General features: G+C 39.6%; 1 protein-coding gene across 1 annotated transcript; it reads left to right on the forward strand.

The window, feature by feature from the left end:
• The first annotated feature begins 581 nt into the window (after positions 1–581).
• LOC121302666 (beta/gamma crystallin domain-containing protein 3) lies at positions 582–20,958 on the forward strand. Its single transcript, XM_041232702.1, has 17 exons — positions 582–725; positions 3,135–3,264; positions 3,725–3,864; positions 7,495–7,621; positions 8,108–8,143; positions 8,844–8,965; positions 9,692–9,818; positions 11,227–11,372; positions 12,585–12,711; positions 13,800–13,832; positions 14,304–14,413; positions 14,901–15,027; positions 15,301–15,434; positions 15,640–15,763; positions 17,638–17,796; positions 18,523–18,682; positions 19,365–20,958. The coding sequence occupies exons 1-17, from the start codon at positions 607–609 to the stop codon at positions 19,451–19,453; spliced, it is 2,010 nt and encodes a 669-aa protein (XP_041088636.1). The 5' UTR covers positions 582–606; the 3' UTR covers positions 19,454–20,958.
• Positions 20,959–21,026: the final 68 nt, after the last annotated feature.

Consider the following 21,026-nt stretch of genomic DNA (forward strand, 5'->3'; position numbering starts at 1 on the left):
TGCATTTTACATTCAAGGCAAGAAAACTAGGAACTGTGTACCAGCCAGTTTTGTCATTTAAATACAATGAAACCAACTTGCAATTCGTGAGAAGGAAGGAAGACCCATTATGAAACTATATCCTTCGAAAACACAAGAAACGGCATTGACCTAAAAAAAATAGTTTATTTCTGTTATGAACTTCTGTGCATGCACCTTCTTTCACAATGGTAAAAGCACAGCGATTTTTAATTAAGAATACTGAAAGCATGTTAAATCTATACAAGTACTTAGAGGACTGAAGGGCTCAGGTATGGTAAATCATGGTAAATAGAATTGTGCATGCATAGAATAATTGCAATAAAACCACACTAAAAATTACTGTGTAAACTTACCATGGTAATCTTAACTATATAATCCCTTCGGTCACAACTTTTTAATTTCATTTTGTGTAATTTTAAAACTGTTTCCCTGCCAAAACCTTATGCATTATAAAATAGATACATAGATAGGAAATTTTAACATGGTACAATTATACTCATAATGACCAAAGGCCATATAAGCAACTGTTATTGTTTTATCATTATTATTAGTAACATTTCTCCACTGATTTGTGCCTCTTATTAGATGATCATCTATGACGCCATTAACTTTTCTGGAAAAAAGCAGGAAATTGTCAGTAACGTCCAGGATGCTACGTCAATGATGTTTCCACAAGGTGTCTCCATCAGAGTTGTCAGAGGATGGTAAGAGTAAATGAAAATGTTTCACAATGAGTGAGTGACCTTTTTGCTGGGGGGGGGGGGGGTGTCAAATTCTATAGTAGTTGGGAACATATTTATTAAATACTAATTGTTTGGGAATCGCAGATAAAGTTAAAGATAAAGTTCCTCATTGTACCCCACTCAGACTGCTTGCTTTGTTCCTCATTGTACCCCACTCAGACTGCTTGCTTTGTTCCTCATTGTACCCCACTCAGACTGCTTGCTTTGTTCCTCATTGTACCCCACTCAGACTGCTTGCTTTGTTCCTCATTGTACCCCACTCAGACTGCTTGCTTTGTTCCTCATTGTACCCCACTCAGACTGCTTGCTTTGTTCCTCATTGTACCCCACTCAGACTGCTTGCTTTGTTCCTCATTGTACCCCACTCAGACTGCTTGCTTTGTTCCTCATTGTACCCCACTCAGACTGCTTGCTTCCTAAATATCTTGAACAGTAATCGTCTTTTCTTCAAATATCGTCAATCGTCAGTCGGTCTGTTAATCGTCGCCAGCTATTAGTCTGGTCGACTCAGACCACAGCGGAGTACCCAAGCCTTTCGGTCTCTTGCCAGGCACATCCAATTCCGTCCCATTTCTTGTCAGAGCTGGTCTCTCCACCGAGTGGCTGGACGACCGAGCGGTCTTTTGATGTCGAGTGGCAGCCATTCGGTCCTTCTCGGTCTTCTCAATCGCGTATTGGACCTCGCTGATAAGCACCGGTGGAATGGCTGGCAGTGTGTCGTGTTGCAGGTCGGGCGGGTCCACTGGGACTTTGCTAGCGAAGAGGTCGCAGTAGAAGCGGCTGCATTCGGCCTCGATGCCCGATTTCAAGTATAAGAAAACTATTTTAAAGTGAAAGCTATGGAGGACCAATTCAGTCCCATTCAAATGCATGCTCACTAAACATCATGCTATCCCTGACTAGATAACTGGCCCCACTCTTCAAAAACACACAGAACATGTTTAATTAGCAAGCATTGCACAAGTGCAGTGGTATCCCGTATTAGTCATGACAGACACCAGTGCAGGAATTCTTTGTGAGGTCAGAATATCATTTATTAAGTTTATTCCTTTCTGTCTGTTTTTATCTTGCCTCAAGGCCTGACTGATTTAAAATTAGGTTTTAGATGATGTCATAGATAGAATATCTATTTGTATAAGCCAGTGTTTGGTTTCGGGTGAAAACGTGATTTGAATTCAGACTTCTCCACAAACTCTCATCGTGGGCGATGATGATTCACTCATATTTGCTTTGAGACTCTCGTAGCCCCAGAGCTAGTGACAATGAAGAGCACAGGTATGAATTGTTTCATAACTGTATATCCCGATATCATTTGAAGGTCACCATCTGTTCAGGCTGGGATCAGTGAGTTTAAAGCTTGACTCTTGAGTAAGAGGGCAGATCCTCTGCTGCTTATCATTCTGTTATTCGCTCTGAATCTCCATGTCCTTGAGGCAGTGTTCAGGTTTAGAAATTGTTGTGTGTGTGTTCTACTCCCCCCCCCCCCCCCCCCCCCAGGTCATGTGGAAGTTACACAATGGAACAGATTTATCAGGGGATTTACACCAAAAAGCTGTTTGTTTTTTAAAGGAATGATGGATGATGTTACATAACTGGTAACAAAAAACTTTGTAGTCCCTTATAGTCCTTGCATTGACCACCAAGCTGTTTTGTTACATAAGAAGTTTTTATTATTATTATTTTTTTTATTTTATTTTACTTTAAGACTGGTGTCAAATGCATTTTGTTGAAAACACTTTGATAAATGAGTCTCAATGTGTCATATTTCATAAATGGCCACTGGCATTCCCAGCCTTGTCTCCAGAGGTCCCACTGCTGAGTATTGTTAATACAGTATTTCAATGTATGTTTGTCATATGTATGTCTGTATTTTAATTTATTGTTTGTTTGTGCCTGGTGAGTTTTTACATCATTCCAGTTCAGCGCAATCTACAGTAAGAAGTCTAGCATTCAAGGACGCACACCTGGGAAATGCAGGACAGTGAACTGCATACACACTACTCTAAATGGAAAACTGATCAGAGTAAGAAAAGCAGTCACAACAAAGTAAGCTGGTTACAGTGGTACATCCTGTAACTCTTCTAAAGCTATTTACACAAATCCGGATGAATTCCAGTGATATTCACTTTGAACTCGGCAATGGATTCAAATAAATCAACTGTATTAAAAGTGTTGCCAGATATGGTTCCGGGATTTAAACTGCATCTCCGTTAGCTGCATAGTGATGCTCGCTGAAGTCCAGCCAGAGACACACATGCTTTGTAGAAATAAAGCAGTTGGAAAGTCCGAGACCCGTTTTGCGTTCTGCAGATAAACAGCCATGGTGTTTGAAGTCTGATCTGACAGTCTTCATGATCTCATTGATTTCAGCTGGGTCTTGTATGGGGAACCAGGATACAGAGGGCAGTACCTCGTTCTGCTGGAAGGGGAGACGGTGCTGAGTCACTTTGGGGGCTCTCCTACGACGGTGGCAATTGGTTCAATTAAAAGAGTAGTAGAGGTATGTACAGTCTCTTATAACAGTTTCCCACAGTAAAAGCAAAGTGTAATAAGCACTGGGTTTGGTAAAGTCTATGCATCTTTTAATTGAATTGCTAATTGCTCTTCATGCAGTAGAAATGTAAAGCGATGGAGCTGGAGAAGCCTGCAGTACTTTATTATACTGTGCAGGGAAACAAACCCACTCTGCAGCCACATGGAGCTTACCCAGAACAGTACATGGGAGCGACAAAACACTTATCACCACAAGCATACAGCACAGGAGGAAAAACGCATTCAGTTTAGTAGGTAGCATTATAAAAAAAAGTCGATAAAGCTGTTACCTAATGTGCAGTAACTACCCCTTCCTGGATCTGCCTTTGCACTTTCTTTAAAATAGAGTCATTCTAAACAAAAAAAGTTAACTTATCTAAGTGATTTGAGTAAGAAAAGGTTATTGATCTTGTCTTTCTTCATGTTAGAATCACAGCATTCCAGAAATTCAGCTTCGCCGACCGCAAGGCAAAAACCAAACTGCTATGAACTTCCAAAAAGAAATCAGGGACCTGGAAGCACTTGGAGCTGCCCCTGACCTTTCTTCTGTCATGGTCAAGTCTGGGTGGTGAGTACCGGTGTGACACTGACGGTTCAGCACGCACTTTTCAATGACGAGAAGCGAGACATGGGCAATATTTTACATATAACTTCAAATACAAATTGAGATAGACTGTAAAATAGCTAGCAATAGTCAAATTAAAAGCCAGTATAAGCGGCGCCAGCTATTGGCTTCAAGCCCCTAGTTCATCTACTGCAGTACTTAATCTGTTCAGTCTTTTCTTAATGAAATCTCGGAACATATTTCTATCAGAGCTAAACAAGTTTCCTTTTCTTTCATAGTGTAACAAGAAAGCACAAGCAATTGCATGGCATTGTGTTTCAGTAAACGGTTTTACTGTGAGGAGATAATAAACGTGTTAACATTTAGCTGAACATCACTCCAGACTGAACTGGGATCCGGTCAAGTGGAGCCATGTGGCTCGGGATGTGAAGACATGTGGCACGGGATGTGCCTGTTAATATAAAACCATCTAATTTATGTTGTACCAGGGGCCCTAAAAAACATAAACTTCAACGCATATGCAGAATTTCAATACAATATACAGAACCTCACTGTGCACATACTTAGAATACATAGCGGGGTTCTGAAAAATATAGCGTTACACATCCCCACGTACCTGTAACTTTTCTTTTCATTGTTAACTTTTTACACTTAGAACTTTAAAGTTTGTTTGAAAGCTTTTTTCAAAGTGCCTGCTCTAGTGCACTGATAGTGTAAGCATTATTGCCCACATTGTCAAGTAATAATGATCCATGATAACGTAACTTGAACTCTGCAACTGTTTAGATCTGAACACAATTAAAAAGGTCTAATTAAACAAATGATCAGTTCAACGAAGGGTCTAGTTAAGTAATTGGGAGCTCAGTGGGAATGAAAACCAGCAGGTACTGTGGGTCAGCAGGTCCAGGATTGGGAAACCCTGACTTAGAGGACAGATCTCAAACCCCAGTGCAGTAGAGCGGCCATTTTGAAAAGAGCTTTGAAAGAGACTTTAAAGTTATAAGCGTAAAAAGTTGTCAGGATGTTAACAATGAAAACAAAAATGACAGGTACTTTTATTTAACAGTTGTAGCAACACGGGGGGGGGGGCGTATAATCGTATATTTTTCTAATCTTTGCTACTTACAGCCAGGTTCAGAAAGACAGGCCGTGCTCTTTACCCAGTGCAATGAAAAACAGTACTACATTCTTTCGAGCATGTGAAACATTGCCCTAACCCTAACCTTAATTGAGATTAGGATTAGGGTTTATATAAATCGTAAACTCGGCATTCAAATTCTCTCAGCTAGTCCTGCACTGAAAAGCCTGGCCCGTCTTTCTGCACCTGTGCACTTAAGCGAAGTTAAAGTGTCACAGAGCTTACCTTAGAACAGAACCGTGCTCATTCCATTCCCAAGTCAAAGAATCAGTGAAGTGTGCAGTCATATAACCCTATCAAAGGCAGCTCAGCTGGTACTGTATAATAACACAGACCAGCCTCCCTTAGCATGAAGCAGACACCCTTCTAAACGTTTACCATGGTAAATAGAATCATGGTGTAGTTTAACATTCTTTCTCCCTGCTTATACTACTGTACATACACAGTGTGCTTTACCACAGTGAAATCACAATATTCCCAATTATTTGCCATGCCCATTTGGGATTTGCCATGTTCCCTATGCGTTTGCAATGCTGTGTACTGTACACTCTGAGCTCTCTCTAATCCACTGTAGTAAATGCTATAACAGATGCACCTGTCGTTCAGACTGTGATCGGCTGGCACAGTCCTTTCTGATCTGGCTTTGGATCTGCTTACTCAGTCCTGGCAGTTTATATGCATGGAATGTTCTTGAAAGGAAGTGAAAAAAAAAAAGACTGAAGACAATGGAATTGGAATGTGGCTTCCTGGTGACTGTACAAAGCAACTCCCTGTTAGTACAATACAGTGCACACTCTATATAGGACTGCAGTGATAAAGGGCAGCAGACCAGCGTTTACTTTTCTTTCAATTGCAATTATAGTACAAAGTGCAGTTTAAACACCATCAGGTTTGTTAATTCATAGCAGTCATGGAACACAAACTGCAGGGGTTTTGTACTTCCATTTTATTTTCTTAAGAACAAATTGCATACTGTGTGCTTACACAGTACAGCACTACTATAATACTCAAAATAGCAAACTGTGTGCTTACACAATACAGCACTACTGTAGTACTCAAAATACTTATATTGGGTAGTCAAGACAGAGGGATTGCTGTAATACAATGTGTACCTCTGCACATTTTATATAACACTGAACATTGGATCCCATTACTGTGTAATTAACCAGCAGATTATTGAGTCACTTCCTGGATGCCAAAGTTGTTTCTTTATTATTACCAACTATATTGGCTGTGTTCCAGTTGTTACATTACATATTGATTACATTGTAAGACTTATTTTCTACCAAGTGCCTAATGCTGGAGACTTGTAGGCAGCATTAGCGTGACATGGTTGCATTCTCGTTAAAGATCCATTTTTCATTCAGCCTTGTCTGTGATCAGGGTGGTACCCTGATAGATAAACACAGACCTAGCTTTTGCTCCAGTAGGTCTCAGTGAAATGCCTCTGCTTAGTCATTACAAAACCACCATACAGTGTGACAGAAGGCAAACCAGGCAAACATGCCGTGCTGCTGCTAGTGCTATTGTAACCACTGTTAATGCACTAACATAAGCCCCTCTTGCACATTTGAAGGCTGCCTAAAGGAGTTAGATGAGGACAGGGCAATGACTCCTGCCTCACTCCATGAGAGTGGAGTCCCTCCAGTGTAGCTGAAAGAAAAAAAGGTCTTCTATAGATGTGACCTAACTGATAGGGCAGTAAGGGCATGTGATCCCCACCTTGATGTCAGAGGGAGACATTGTTTTTGAACCATTTAAAATTCAAAAAAGCAATGGCAAGGCAGCCCCAGTACATGTCCCATTTGATTGGTTAAGGAGGTTCATGAGATTACATATAACTGAAAATGCAAGGGGAGAGGCCTTTGCAAACGCTGGGGAGGCAGGACTGCAGAGAACCTTCTAAACACGGAGGAGAATTGGACAGATTGTTAAGTGATTGTCCAGGTTTAAGAATTGTCCTGGCTCAGGAATAATGCAATAAGGATCTTGTTGTAAATAATAAAATATTGTAGTTGTGACTTGTTTGTTGTAAATCAGATAACTCCAGAAATACATTAACATTAGAGGTGTAGCGATACACTGATGTCCCTATGTACAACACGTATATCGATATGCAGGTCACGGTATAATGTGCATCACAATACACGTGGTGGTCCTGATGGGCTACTTGTATGATGCATATTAATATCACGTGATGCATTTTATTGATTTGTTTAAAGATAAAAAAATTGAATGAGTTAGGGGGAGTATGTATTTATACCAGCTATAAAACACTCTTATTCTTCATTCAAGAACCATTGGGGGATCTACAATGAGTTACATTGTGCTTCTGGTTTTGTATTGCAATACAAAACGATACGTACCTCTATTACAATGTCATGTAAAGCAGTGATCACGAAGCAGCGGTGCACGATCATTCGTTCCACTCATAATTAACACTACAGTCCCGCGCTTGCATTTCTCACCTGTTTTGTTTTTTTCACCCGCTACAGCTGGCTTGCCTACGATGACACCAATTTCAGTGGCAACTCCGTCCTTCTGCAAGCAAACGGTTCAGCTTCACAGAATGCTGACAAACCAGAAATCACCCACGTGAAATCGCTACGGCCACTGGAAATGGTAACAGAACCTACACACCCTTGGGAGTCCTAAGCCTGTTGTCTTGCTTACTACAGTTAGCTGAAATGTAAATGGCATTCTACTGTATTTGCCGTCTGTATGAGTCAAATCAACATTTTATCAGAAGTCAGCTGTTTATGACATAATTACTGCTGCTTAAAAAGCCTCTCCGTTGCATGCCTTACCAAGGAAGACTGCACTTCTTTTAGTTGGAGTTTTTTGCATTAAAAAATAAAGACATTTGATAAATTGTCTGAAGGTGGATTTTACTCAATTACATAAATTGTCCCAAATCCCCCCCCTTATTTTGAGATTATTTAATAGTTAGAGAAACAATGAGGGCCTGTCAGTACTGGCTTGTGTAGATCATCTATTGATAAATAGTTAAAGAGCCGACATACCACAGACACCAAGCAGCTAGCTTACTGTATACTGTTTAAAATGGCTCTTTGCTTTTTAGAAAACGTTTTATTTGTTTCTCTCTAGGGTGGCCTGAAAGTACAAAAGCCTTTGGATCCCAAGGTGAGCAGGGTGAAAGCTATCATAGTGTTTCTGACCCATCGAAGGCCCAACAAGGTCCAGGCTGAATAAGCATTATACAAGAGCTCTTAAAAGAAAGACCGAGATGCCCAAGAGCCGTTTAATGAGTTCGCCGAGTGGTTTATTTATAGCGCTCTAATGAAAAAAGTTTTGCTTAAGGAGGTCAGTACCTTTTTAGAACAGTCTCCAGGGCTATCTTTGTATGATGTGAAATGCATACTGAGTTTCTGACGTTTTCCTTACTCTGTAAGCCGGTTTTGACGGAAGATGTGCTCTATGCAAAACCTTTGGTTTAATTCTTATCAGTGCTCAGCACTGTATCCTGTGTGAGCCGGGTTTATAAAAATGAGGAAGATTGTATCATAAGGATTTAAGAAAAGAGATTAGAATTAGGTATGAAACATGATCTGCTGCTGTTGAGAGATTGTTCACAGTGGAAAACAATGAGAACAGCAAAGCAAATTGTAGTAAAGTACAGTGAACACTAAAAGATAGGCAAGCATGGTGAATCAGTGGCAACTACAATAAAGCATAGAATAAAAAAGGAACAGAAAATGAACAGAACAGTATTAAGCAGGGGGATCCGGCCAGGTTTTGATAATAACCCCTTTAGTGTGTAGGAGATGCTTCTGGCTTCTCGCAGTGCAGTCCTATGAGTTAAAGTGTCCTCTCTGTCTCACAGATTGTGCTGTACGAGTTTGCCTGCTTCACTGGACAGTCCAAAGAGGTCACTGATAACGTCCACAACGTAGCGGCACTGAAAGGACTGATTGGAGTGGGGTCAATACGGGTCATTGGCGGAGTGTGAGTCCAGCTTGTCAATAGGTTTTAATTAACCCATTAGTGCCATTGTCCTTTTTTGTTTTTTGAGCATTTTTAACTGGCATCTCCCTGTTATTTAAATGTTCTCTTTAACTATATTGTTATGATAACGTCCTCCTGCTTTTGTTAAAGCCAAGTCTAAATATAACTATCAATTCTGCAAATACAGATGCTTTTATGACAGCTCAATATAAAATAAGAAACTGAAGCTTAAAAATGATGCATTTCTTGGTGTATTCCTCCCCACAATGATGATAAAGCTTCATTTTCTATGTGTTGAGCTTCATAGCCGGCGTGAGATTTCACTGCTCTGGTTACATGCACGTCTAACTTGACTGTCCTCAAAACAGGACGCTGGGAATGTATGTTTGCACTTCTAAAAGACTGAAAACTTTTAAGAGTGCTACCTTTGTGATTTTTAGAATGCATCAAATTCCATAAATGCAGCTTGTGTTGCGATTTGTCAAACAACATTTTATTTGATACTTAATAGGTTAAGTAAAACGATTTTGCTAAAGCATTATTAAACAGACAGGACTCGCTGATTAAAAGAAAAAAAAAAAAGAACAGCAAAAATGTATTATTTTAAGGAATATATAAGATCCTCAGTGACCTTTTGAAGAAAGTCAAACTTACTTCTTGTGAGATAATTGCACCTTTCTGATCCGTGCAAGGTTTATTTATTAATTAATAAAAACATTTTTACAGATGGGTTGCCTACACAGCGGAAGGGTATAATGGAAAGCAGTACTTGCTTGAAGAGGGTGAATATTTAGACTGGCAAGCATGGGGTGGATTGAATAACACTGTGCTGTCCCTCCGCTATGTACAGGCTGTAAGTATTCCATTGCAGTATAAGCAAAACTGTATGCAGGGAGTTGAAAGTGAGCCAGGATTTCCATTTGTCAGCAACATGACCCAGTTTTCAGAATGAAAGTGAGCTCGTTTTTGAGACAAACGCTGATACAGAGGCAGTGAAAGCATAGCCTTCTTGCTGTGGAAAGCGATCAGCTTATATTCAATTCAATGTGCTTTAAGCCTTTAATAAAGTTTACCACGGCGCTGTGATTCTGCCTAGTCAGTTCGCAGTTGACTGTGTTTCATGGGCTTATAGCATGTATTTATATACCATGGGATTTAAGCCATTCAGAAAGCACTAGGTGAAACATTTGGCTGCTTCACTTTCTTAGTATGTGACTTGAGTTTTACCGATAACGTTTTAGATTACAACATGAGTAACCATACATTTACATTGTAGCAACTGGCTCACAGCTGTTGCTTGGTAACGAATGGAAATGACCTTGTCACCTAATGTAATTACAACACAGCTGTTACCAAGTACAACCACTGGAGTCTACTGTGTATGTTATCATTTAAACAGTGAACAGTCTCAATAAAGGAACACTATTATCCATTAGTGTGTTCTTCGTCATAATGTATTACTGTTTCTACATTCATGAACACATGGCTAAAAGCACCAGCACGTTTTACCTTTGGGGCAGTCACTGAGCAAGCCTGAATCTGTGAGGCAGCTAGTTCTATACACTGCTGGTTAGATCGTTAATATAGACTCCGGTGTTGTGGAAAAGCAAACCAGTCCCCTCTCGGAGGAGCTGCATCAGCATGTCCTCCTTTAAAAATCAGCTGGGAAAATGTCTTGATTGAGGGGTTAGGAATGCAGAATCGTTGCGTCTTCTGACAGGACTACCTGGCTATAGGCAGCTCGACATGTCTGAATAATATGTACCAGTACATCATCCTCTTGTCACAGCATGGATAGAAAACCGATAGAAACTATAAATAGAGAAATCTAGAATTGAGCATGTGTGACCTAAAGGGATACCCTTAGAAGGGGTTACCAGAGTACTTTTACTATTACCATACTTTCCCTATGATTATACAATGCATTCACCATAGTTTACCCTGATTAGACAAGTTTTATAAGATGCTTTTACCATATCTTTCTGTGCTTTACAATGCTTACCTATGCTGTACCATGCTTCCACTATGCTTTATTACACTTTGCCATGCTTTTACTATGGGATACTTTTTATAAGGGTAAATACTATTGACATTAAGTAATCACATGTGTACAACTCATTTTAAAACCTGACTGAGGTTTTTCTGACTTTGTAGTTGTTGCTCTGTACTGCTGGATCTCTCCTCAGCTCTCTCGTGTTGCCACAGACGTTTTGATTAGTTTTATCTTGTAATATTTCAAATATTTTTCTCTTTTTTGTCAGGATTTTGTAGAGCCTTCAGTAACATTGTTTGAAGAGGGGCACTTAGAAAACACAAACAAGCCTGATATCACAGACCTTGACATTCCAGACCTGGAGAGTGTCGGCTTCAAAAGGGGGATAGATTCAATTCACGTCTCAAATGGAGTGTGAGTATCAGGCAGCCAGAGGCATGCCTTGTGTATGTCTTACTAGAGCTGTGCATCAGGCAGCCAGAGGCATGCCTTGTGTATGTCTTACTAGAGCTGTGCATCAGGCAGCCAGAGGCATGCCTTGTGTATGTCTTACTAGAGCTGTGCATCAGGCAGCCAGAGGCATGCCTTGTGTATGTGCAAACCCAATTCATCTTCTTGCGTTGGCTGTTTAATCTTCAGTACATTTAGCTTTCAGCTGTGATGGTTTGTTGGCCTGTGGTGCTGAATTACTCTGGGACAATTGTATAAAACATGTTTATTCATCTTGGGGTGTTAGCAATTACACAAGTATGTTAGCAATTACACAAGTACAGAAACCTTGTGGAATAAAGGGCTTTGAACATGTGTGTTGGCATTAACATGTGTGTTTATCTATCGGCTTTAATTTGATAGTCTTCACTCTCTAGAGTATACTAATAGTATATTGCTTTTTTGCTTTATATATATATATATATATATATATATATATATATATATATATATATATATATATATATATATATATATATATATTATATATATAATATAAAATAATATATACAAAAAAAGTAAACACAATGTCTACAAGTAATGTGTGTGTGTGTGTGTGTGTGTGTATATATATATATATATATATATATATATATATATATATATATATATATATATATATATATATATAATTACGTTTTGTGTGCTTTCAAACCAATTACCCTACATTTCACACACTAAATATGTCTTGTCTCTTGTCTTTTATGATCAAATTGTATTACATTAAATGAAAGCCTCTTAATATACAGTATTTGATTTGCAATAATGATGTCTTATGTAGGTAGAAACCCTTCTAGCACACTGTCAGTATCATGGCTGGCCTTGGCGGCAATGTTTTTACATGTTTAAATCGTTTTGGTGGTATATCAAAAGTGACCATCAGTAAGTGTGTTATCCAGAATGGCATCATACAAATGCATCAGCCATCTGTGCAGTGCTGGATTTGGAAACACCTAGAAACCATGCCCCTAGTATCAGCCCTCTAGCGAAGCCTTTTAGATCTGCTGTCACTCCCATTGCGACTGGCTTTCAATCAGCCAGAGGCTGCGTTTATATTTAAGTTACAGAATGAACCAAAAGCATGTGTTTGTCGCAAGAAGCAGTGGGAGTTTGTGACCCGGGTGTCTGGTGTTCCAGGTGGGTGGCGTACCGGCAGAAGCACTATTGTGGAGAGCAGTACATCCTGGAGAAAGGAATGTACAAGAGCATGTCTGACTGGGGAGGATCGGACAGCACAATCATGTCCATTCGGCCCATCCGACTGGTAGGTGATTGCAGTGATGAATGACTGATCTGTAGGATTGTGATGTCATAAGATTGATGGGGTATCATTCGTGCTGTTAAGCGGGGCTCCCTTGTAGCTGAGCCTTTTCAGGACTTTAGTCAAACCAGCTTCTTAAAGTAGGTTAAAGATGAGGCTTATGTTTACTTTTCATTCTTTTAGGATGTTTGTAATTTTTCCGAGTGGTTCTTATCGAAATGACTCCTGTTTCTTTTATTTCCTTAGTTTTTGATAAGTCTTTGCGTTCATGTGCTGCTCTTCAGATCCAGTTGCCTGCCATAGACATGTGTACCACTGGCTAGATCATAAAAAGCGAGAGCCAGCGCCATCTAGTGAACAGCTTCTTTGGATTAAGTTTCCTTTTGTATTGCTGGAAATACACAGATGTCCACTAGATGGTGCTGGTGCTTACTAATGTAAAGACACTTTCACTGATCTAGCCTGCATTACATGTGTCTACGGAACAGGATCTCAAGAGCAGCTTCTCAACTCCGAGTTCAATCCCACTAACACAGACATTGCAGTAAGAATCACCTAGTTATTACAAACATCATAGAAGTGGGACAGTAATAAAAACACACAGAAAATGTAATTTGAAGCTGCATACTCGCTCAGTAATGTATGGAATTGAACCTGGCAGATTCAGTGAAGTACTGATTTGGGTCCAGGAACTAAACTTAGCAAACAGTGAAAAGGAATGAGAACGTGGGTGCTTGTGTTATGCAAATGAAAGGGTTTTTGTAGTTGACGCCAAACATTTTATTTTAAACATGTCCTTGACTTCCACTTCTACAATCTACTTGTACAAAATGAGCACTACATCCGTTTCTAATACAGCATGTACTGAGTCCCTTCACTGCACCTTGCAGACGCAAGTCATTGAGACATATTCCATACATACTGTAATGTCCTGTCGCTTTGAATGGACAGGGAATCTCAGAAAATTAACCATTAGAGGGAAAATAAAAGATTTTCAAGGTGACTACCTTTCTAGATATAGAATAAAGGGGGTGCCAGGCCCTTTGGAAACTGTACTAGAAAGTGATTAACTTTTCATTTTTTCTATTCAGGAGACCATGGGAAGCACTGAACCTCAGTACTTGGTATGTATCTGTTAAGAGCAGTAAATAAATGTCAGAGGACATCTTCTGCATTCATGAATAACCCTTTTGAGATTTCAGTTAAAGACTGTAATCACTAGAATTGAACAGTACTCAAAATATAAACAGGCTATTGCCTTCTTCAGTACACTGTCCACTTGACTTAACTTCATTTCTTGTAGTTTTACCTTAGAATTCTGATTGTTTACAAGCTATGGATGATGACTTTAGTAAATTACACATTTTATTGGCAGCATTTAAAGGTTATAATAAGGACAGCTGAATCAGTTTTAATCATTCCAACTACTCTCCTAAATCCTGTTATGAAATTGTTAGTAATGTTAATAACCCACACAGCAGGGTTAATAAAGAGTTACAGAGTTGCTGTATTTAGGCCCGTGCTGATTGTCACCCCGGTAACTGAGTGGTTGCGTGTTCTGGGCTGGGTGCTTACAGTTGCCTGCCTTCTTTCAGCTGAGACTGTACAGTGAGCCTCATTACCGTGGAAGATGTGCTGAATATACTACAGAGGCCCTGGACTACTCTGTGTTTGAACCCATGTCTTTCAGGGTGATTCATGGGAAGTAAGTAATCTTGGTAAATTGCCAGTTGACAATCTCCAACAATCCCCTGGAACCCAATAGCCCAAACCCCAGGCATGATCTCCTGTGGCGATACCACCTCATGTAGATGGTTTAAATGTTGCCCATGAATAAATGGGATTTGCAGTCATTAAGAATGCATGTTCCTTGTATCTCGTTGAAGTTTTGCCTTTAAACATCTGTTGCTGATCATTTCATCTTGTTACGCATCAGATAAAGTAGCACACTAGGACCATTCCACGTATTTTCTTTTTTTAAACAGTTCTGTAAATGCTGTTAATTAAATACAAGATAATAATGTTATACCGCTAGCATTTTGTTTTTATTCTTCACTGAAAATGTTCCTTTGCACATGCTTAAAAAGAGGTCAGCTTTATTTAAAATGAGCCCCGCTCATGATATAGTGTATATGGTTGTGGCCATACTGTAAATGTACAGGTCTATTTAGTGTCTTGTTTTTCTGCTCTAGCTGGCTGCTCTTTGATGAAGAAGGCTTTGCTGGCAATCAGTTTGTACTGGAAGAAGGTCTTTATCCTGATCTCACTTCCTGTGGTTGCATGGCAACATCCATCAAGTCAATGAAGCCTATTCAATATGCAAGTATCCCTTACCTCTTTTGGTTGTTTTTTTCTTTTCCAGTTGTTTTTGTCATAATCGATTTGGTCCACTCGTACTGATAAAAAGTGAAGACAATTTTTAGTTCCTCTTTTTAAAAAAACTAATCAAAGAAAGACCACACAACCGCTTAATCTCCCCCATTTCAAATCCACTCCAATAAAGTATTCAGTTGATAAGTCTACAGACTAAGAAAGCTAGACATGCCCTGTCTTTATTGACAGATACTTTATTTGTTGTTTTCTGTTTGGCAGGATTTCTCCGAGCCTTCCATCAGTCTGTTTTCTCTGGACTCCTTTGAAGGCAAGGAGCTGGTTGTGGAGGAATCTGACATCTCCCTTCAGAACAAGAACTTCTTCTCCCAGTCTCTCAGAGTGACCAGCGGACTGTGAGTATTTCAAACAATCCCAACTCCCAGTTTACAGGAAACCAGTAAAGCTGACCAATCTCAAACTGGGGCTCCAATGTACAGACCAGTCTAAACCGGGTGCTACACACAGGTTAAAGATTGTCGGAATGTATCTTGTTTTTTTGTAGAATTGCCTTATAGAAGATGATCCTACTAAAAGCACCAAAAACTTTTTTCCCGACAGGTGGGTTGTGTATGAGTATCCCAGCTTCAAGGGACGACAGATGCTGTTGACTGGGGGAGAGTTTGGGTGCTGGAGTGACTACAGTGGCTGGAATACGATTGGCTCCCTTCAACCTCTGCCACAGGTAACAGCAGAGAATTGAAGGACGACACAGTTTGTTTAACTCAGTATAAGAATATTTCCATTTCATTAAATAAGCTTTATACTCGTAAACAGGCCTAGTCTGGTGTTACTGGTTTCTTTAAATTTAAAGTCAATTCTCATGAAGACAAACTCGGATTACACAAATGTTCTGATACTGTGAATTTACTACATGGTCCCGGACAAATTTAGCAGTCACTTATTGTAAATTTTTTCTTATCATCTGAATTCATTTTATACAAATTATTTTGGAGCCCCCCCCACAGAGAAGAAACAATGGAATAAAATGAATTGTTCGAACAGCTAGGTGTAAAGGATATAGGGAAATGTACCAATCTGCATCCCAGTTAGTGTCTCTACTGTATTTTACTGTGTTTTACTGTAACTTCAAGAAAAATTGACAGTAAGCTTTTCGCTTAGACTCCTGATAATAAGAATTACTGATGAGACCAGTTTTTTTGCTGGTCCCTTGAAATTCGTATTAATGAGAGTTGACTGTAATTAGGGAGAAAGTTGCAATTGATAAGCGTAAGCACATGATTTAAGGTGATCATGATTATCTGGATCATTTTTAATTGGTTATGTGGAATTTCATCATTGTACACTCCCTAATCCCTACAGCTAAAACTAGCTTGTGATGCTTTCCGAAATGCATTAGTCATACTGTTGATTCATATCCTATTCATTTTCATCCTGGCACACAAGTTCTTTCGTGCTGTCACTGTTTTAATCTCTGCTGTTATAATCAACTGCAAACAAGCCCGTCGTTCATGACCCACTTCTATTTTTTGTTTCCTATCCGTTGCTTGTGTAGGAGGCTGTTGTTTGTTTGGAAGGGCAGCTCATTGTGTGCATATGTGTCACAGTACGGAGCCTTATCTGCTTATCACAGTTCTAGGCGTTCTGTGCCCCTGTCAGGAATGTGTAGTTGGGGTAACATTCCTCCATTGGCAGGTCATTAATCAACGCATGCACCACAGCATCACTGCTGCATAAAACACTTTTTAAGGTTTTTAACTGAGCGAAAGCCAGGGGAACGAAAGTGCAGGGTCATTTCTTTTACAAAAACATACGCCAGAAAGTCTTTAGAGGCAATCATGACAATGTTCATGTTGGCCAGTAGCATCAAAGATAGGCTGTACACATCGTCTCACTTCTGAAATAAATATAAGGTCATTTGGTGGGTAAATGGCTTTCTGCTCTAAAATAATATTGGCTTTAGTTGAAAGTGCATGGATATAGAGTTGTAGGCAAAGAAAGATTACAGTCTTACAAAAAAATAAGGGGGTACAAATATTCAGACAGGGGAAATATTGGTTCCTAAGTGAAACTAATTTTTGTTCCTAGGGGAACATCTATTTGGTGGCAACATGTATTACCTGACGCGAGTTTCATTTTACACCACTAATGTGCCTCTGCTATATCACATGTGTAACAAACGTGTTCTGTGATGAGGCTAAATACTTCAAAAGTGAATTTGTTGAAGAAAGCTTCTTCCCCTTCTCACCTTCAGTGAATCAGTACTTTACACTTTGCGTTTCAGATTGTCGTAATAGTTTTAAGGTGTTGAAATGCAGTAGAACAGCATTCCTAAGATTTAAGAGTCAACTAATTGAAGTGGTTTTGAATACCTGGATTATATCTTGCACAACAAGAAACCGTTCTGTTTCTTTTGTAACCTGCTGAGTTTACATTTCATTGTGGGATCTTTTATTATTGTCCCCCCCCCCCTCCCCATTAGATAACAGAACTACAATTGTCTACAGGACCATTGCTAGCAGCTTTCTGTAGCTGTGGGTTAGTATTTGTTTTACTGCTATACAAAAGCTAAAAATATATATTTTTTGTATTTCATAGCCTAAAGTCTACATCAGGTTGAAAAACCGGGCACTGGGAACATTCCTGACTGCTGAAGACAACGTAGAAAAATCTAAACCGTCAAGAGTTTCCGTTTGTCCTTCCAATGGGAAAAGCACACAGATCTGGACCTTCAGTCAGGGGCTTTTAAAATCCAAGGTAAGACCCTGTGGATGGTAGGACGAGCCAGGGGTATCTCTTCTAATATCTTACCATAGCAAAAACATAGCGATGTGTAAGAAAGCACAATGAAAGCAAGGTGAAGAAAGATAAGCATAGCGAGGGATGGTAAAGCATATTACTAAACATGGCAAATCAGGGTAAACTGTGGGAAATAACCATGGGGAAAGCATGGAAAAACTGCAGAAATACCATGCAAAAATACCATGGTACACCTGTATTAGGAATTCAGAAATAAAAATCCCTATATTGAATATATTGCATGACCTTCAGAGTTCCAGTCATTCTTAAATTGTGTTCCCATACAAATGTGATTACTTCAGAGTGGTGGTCATGGTTGAGCTGGGGCTGTGTGTAATACTGCAATAACATTGCAGAACTATTGCAAGGTAACTGGTTTTATTACTGTCTCTATCTGATAAACATCCTTGCCGTTTGATAAGCCTGCATTTTTAAATTAGTTTTATGTTACATTTTTGGAATAAGTAATTACTTAGATGAGACAGAAAAATCATCATACACTCAGCCTTACATACATGTGCCCATAGCTATTCTGAGATATATCGATACATTGTTACAAGCGGTATGAGCTTTGACCTTTTGCTAGTACAGGAATGCTGGCTCACCCTGAGAGGTGTGCCCCGGCCAGTTGAGCTGATTAAACCTGCTTGGAAGCTGTGACAGTGGGCTGTCCTTCTCCTGCAGGTTAACAAGGCGTGCATGGCGCTCATTGGGGGGAAAGGCACTGCGGGGGCCAATGTGGCTCTCTGGCCAGAGCACGGGCGGATTCATCAGAGGTGGAGGTTTAACAAGGACAGCACAATCACAAGCTATCTGAACGGCAGCCTTGTGCTGGATGTTAAAGGTATGGCAAGACACACCCTAGAACATCAGAAACCTGTTTGGACATTTTTTGACGCTGCATTTAATGAAGTGTTTGAGGGGTTGTTATAGAGATGTCAGTAGTAACTAACAGAAAAAAAAAAATCTGACATTTACAGCTGCACAATGTCATCATGTCCACAGTTGCACTGCAAAGTTGTAACCACACAGTCCTGATTTGCATGTGGCAAGCAGTTTAAATAACCTGAAACACAGCCAATCAGGAGTGGGGAATGTAACTCTAGATTGAGCTGATCTCCTGGAAGTGGAAGCCAAGACTTGTCTGTGCAGCTACAGCAATGTCCACACATTGGTTGCAATCAAACAGGAGGGGATCCAGTCGGACTTGCATTCCTGCTGCGTTTTTCCAGTAGCAATATAATAACCTGTTGGGTCTAGGGGCATGCAGGGTGAGGACTGGGTGTGACTGTTTGAAATGCAAAGTAATGCAAACTCCCCAGTAATGTTGTTGAAGCTGACACCCTGGGGTCCTTCAAGAAGCTGCTTGATGAGAATTTGGGATCAATAAGCAACTAACAACCAAACGAGCAAGATAGGCCGAGTGGCCTCCTCTCGTTTTGTAAACTTTCTTATGTTCTTAAATGCAATGCTCTTTCCATTTATTCATTCCTGTTACTATTCCTTTTGCCTTGTTTTTCTTTTAGGTGGAAAGGGTTACGACAAGGATCATTTGATTATGAATCCACATACAGCAGGTCAGATCACACAGCTTTGGGATATTGAAATGCTATAACATGAACTTGGATAAGCTTGGAAGGTGAACTCAGGTGTCAAAAGGGCCACCAAAGAGCCTACAGCGGACAAGCTGCTTTCAGGGGGAAAAACAAGCCTGCTGTACATTAACGCTTTAGCTATCGAGTATAAATATCGAGCTACGGACAGTGGGAATACGAAGTGGTTGAATTGAACTGTACCACGCTGGGATATGGATTTTTTTAGAGCATTTTACAGCACCTGGATTGCATCGAACCGTTTCTAGGGGTATTCCCAGGATAACCAGTGCTGCAGTAAGGTTACCTGTGAATATCCTCGTAGCTATTAGGATCTATTGAAAACAATATAGCACCTTTTTTATGTAATAAGATTTAGGTTTATTGTTAGTGAAGCTTTTAATGGTCGTGTCAGGCCAGGGATGATTGTAACGGTATAATGTCTTCAGGCATACAAGTTATACCAATGAGTTGGTTAAGACTTCCTTAAAGCTTGCTAAAAAACGGTCCTTGACTCACTTACAAGGATATCATACCAGTCTGCAGACTCTGATATGATGGGACGTTGATCTTCTTCTAAAAACAACAAATCCTGTACAAAAATGCATCTGAAGAGTAATGATCAACTGCAATGTAATAAAATACTTTTAATTTACAGCTTTATAAGCTGGTCCCGATGCTAAACTGGACTGGGAACCAAAATCCTATTTGAAGTAAATATATTTTGAACTATCATTCGATCTTGGCTGCCTTTTTTGCGAACAGAAAACATGTGAACCAGGAAATCAAGTTGGTTTGACAGCACAGCAGATAAGCTTCTATTCAAGCAAGCTCCTGTGTGGCTTGTGGAAAGAGATGTGTGAAAGGAAACAGCTTAAGTAATGAATGTTAATATTCTATTCTATTAATATTTAATAGAATCTTTATGTACGTCAATAATAATCCATGACAAGCACGTGTCTTCACACAGCATATACATGATGTTACTGCTTGAAAAGGGTGTGATGCAAAGCAATAGCATTTATGCAACAATGTTGCAGAGCCTTGCTTAGTAAATATTGATACAGTAGCAAACTCCTCTCTCTTTGAATAAGTGAACGATGCACTGCGGGAGCTGTTATTCACCTTTCCAAGGTACCGTCCACCAGCTAAACAGTGGTCAGAACAGCAAAGATCTCTTTTGGAAGAGTGGGCAGGAATGTGTAATAAAAGAAAGCAGCTTGGAGAGACGAGGTGGACTCAGTGTTAGGTATTATGACTTGTACCTGACAGGCAGTGGTCAAGGCATTTTCCATGAAAGCAGTAACATATTAGAAACTCAGCATGAATCCAACAACTGTAATCAGTGCAATTCCTAGAGATTATTGAGACCGTATATACATGTATATTGTGGCCAGTAGTAGCAATACTGTATTGTGGAATCTAGTCTTTTAAAATATGTATATATACATTCAGCTTCTTTAAATGGACTTGTAAAAACAGTGTGCATTACAATTTTTTGTTTTGAAATGGAAGATGATATGTTTTAAAAAAATATATATTTTATATCTGCAAACTAACTTTGTTTTTTTTTTTCTACCAGATTGTATTTATTTC

The sequence above is a fragment of the Polyodon spathula genome, chromosome 30 (assembly GCF_017654505.1).
Source record: "Polyodon spathula isolate WHYD16114869_AA chromosome 30, ASM1765450v1, whole genome shotgun sequence".
Lineage (NCBI taxonomy): Eukaryota > Metazoa > Chordata > Actinopteri > Acipenseriformes > Polyodontidae > Polyodon > Polyodon spathula.

Bases quoted from the DNA above. Each gene is read 5' to 3' on its own strand.
- LOC121302666 (XM_041232702.1), top strand. From the start codon at position 607: ATGATCATCTATGACGCCATTAACTTTTCTGGAAAAAAGCAGGAAATT. The intron at 11,373-12,584 runs GTGAGTATCAGG...CTGGTGTTCCAG, and splicing joins ATTCACGTCTCAAATGGAGT to GTGGGTGGCGTACCGGCAGA. The intron at 17,797-18,522 runs GTAAGACCCTGT...CTTCTCCTGCAG, and splicing joins AGGGGCTTTTAAAATCCAAG to GTTAACAAGGCGTGCATGGC.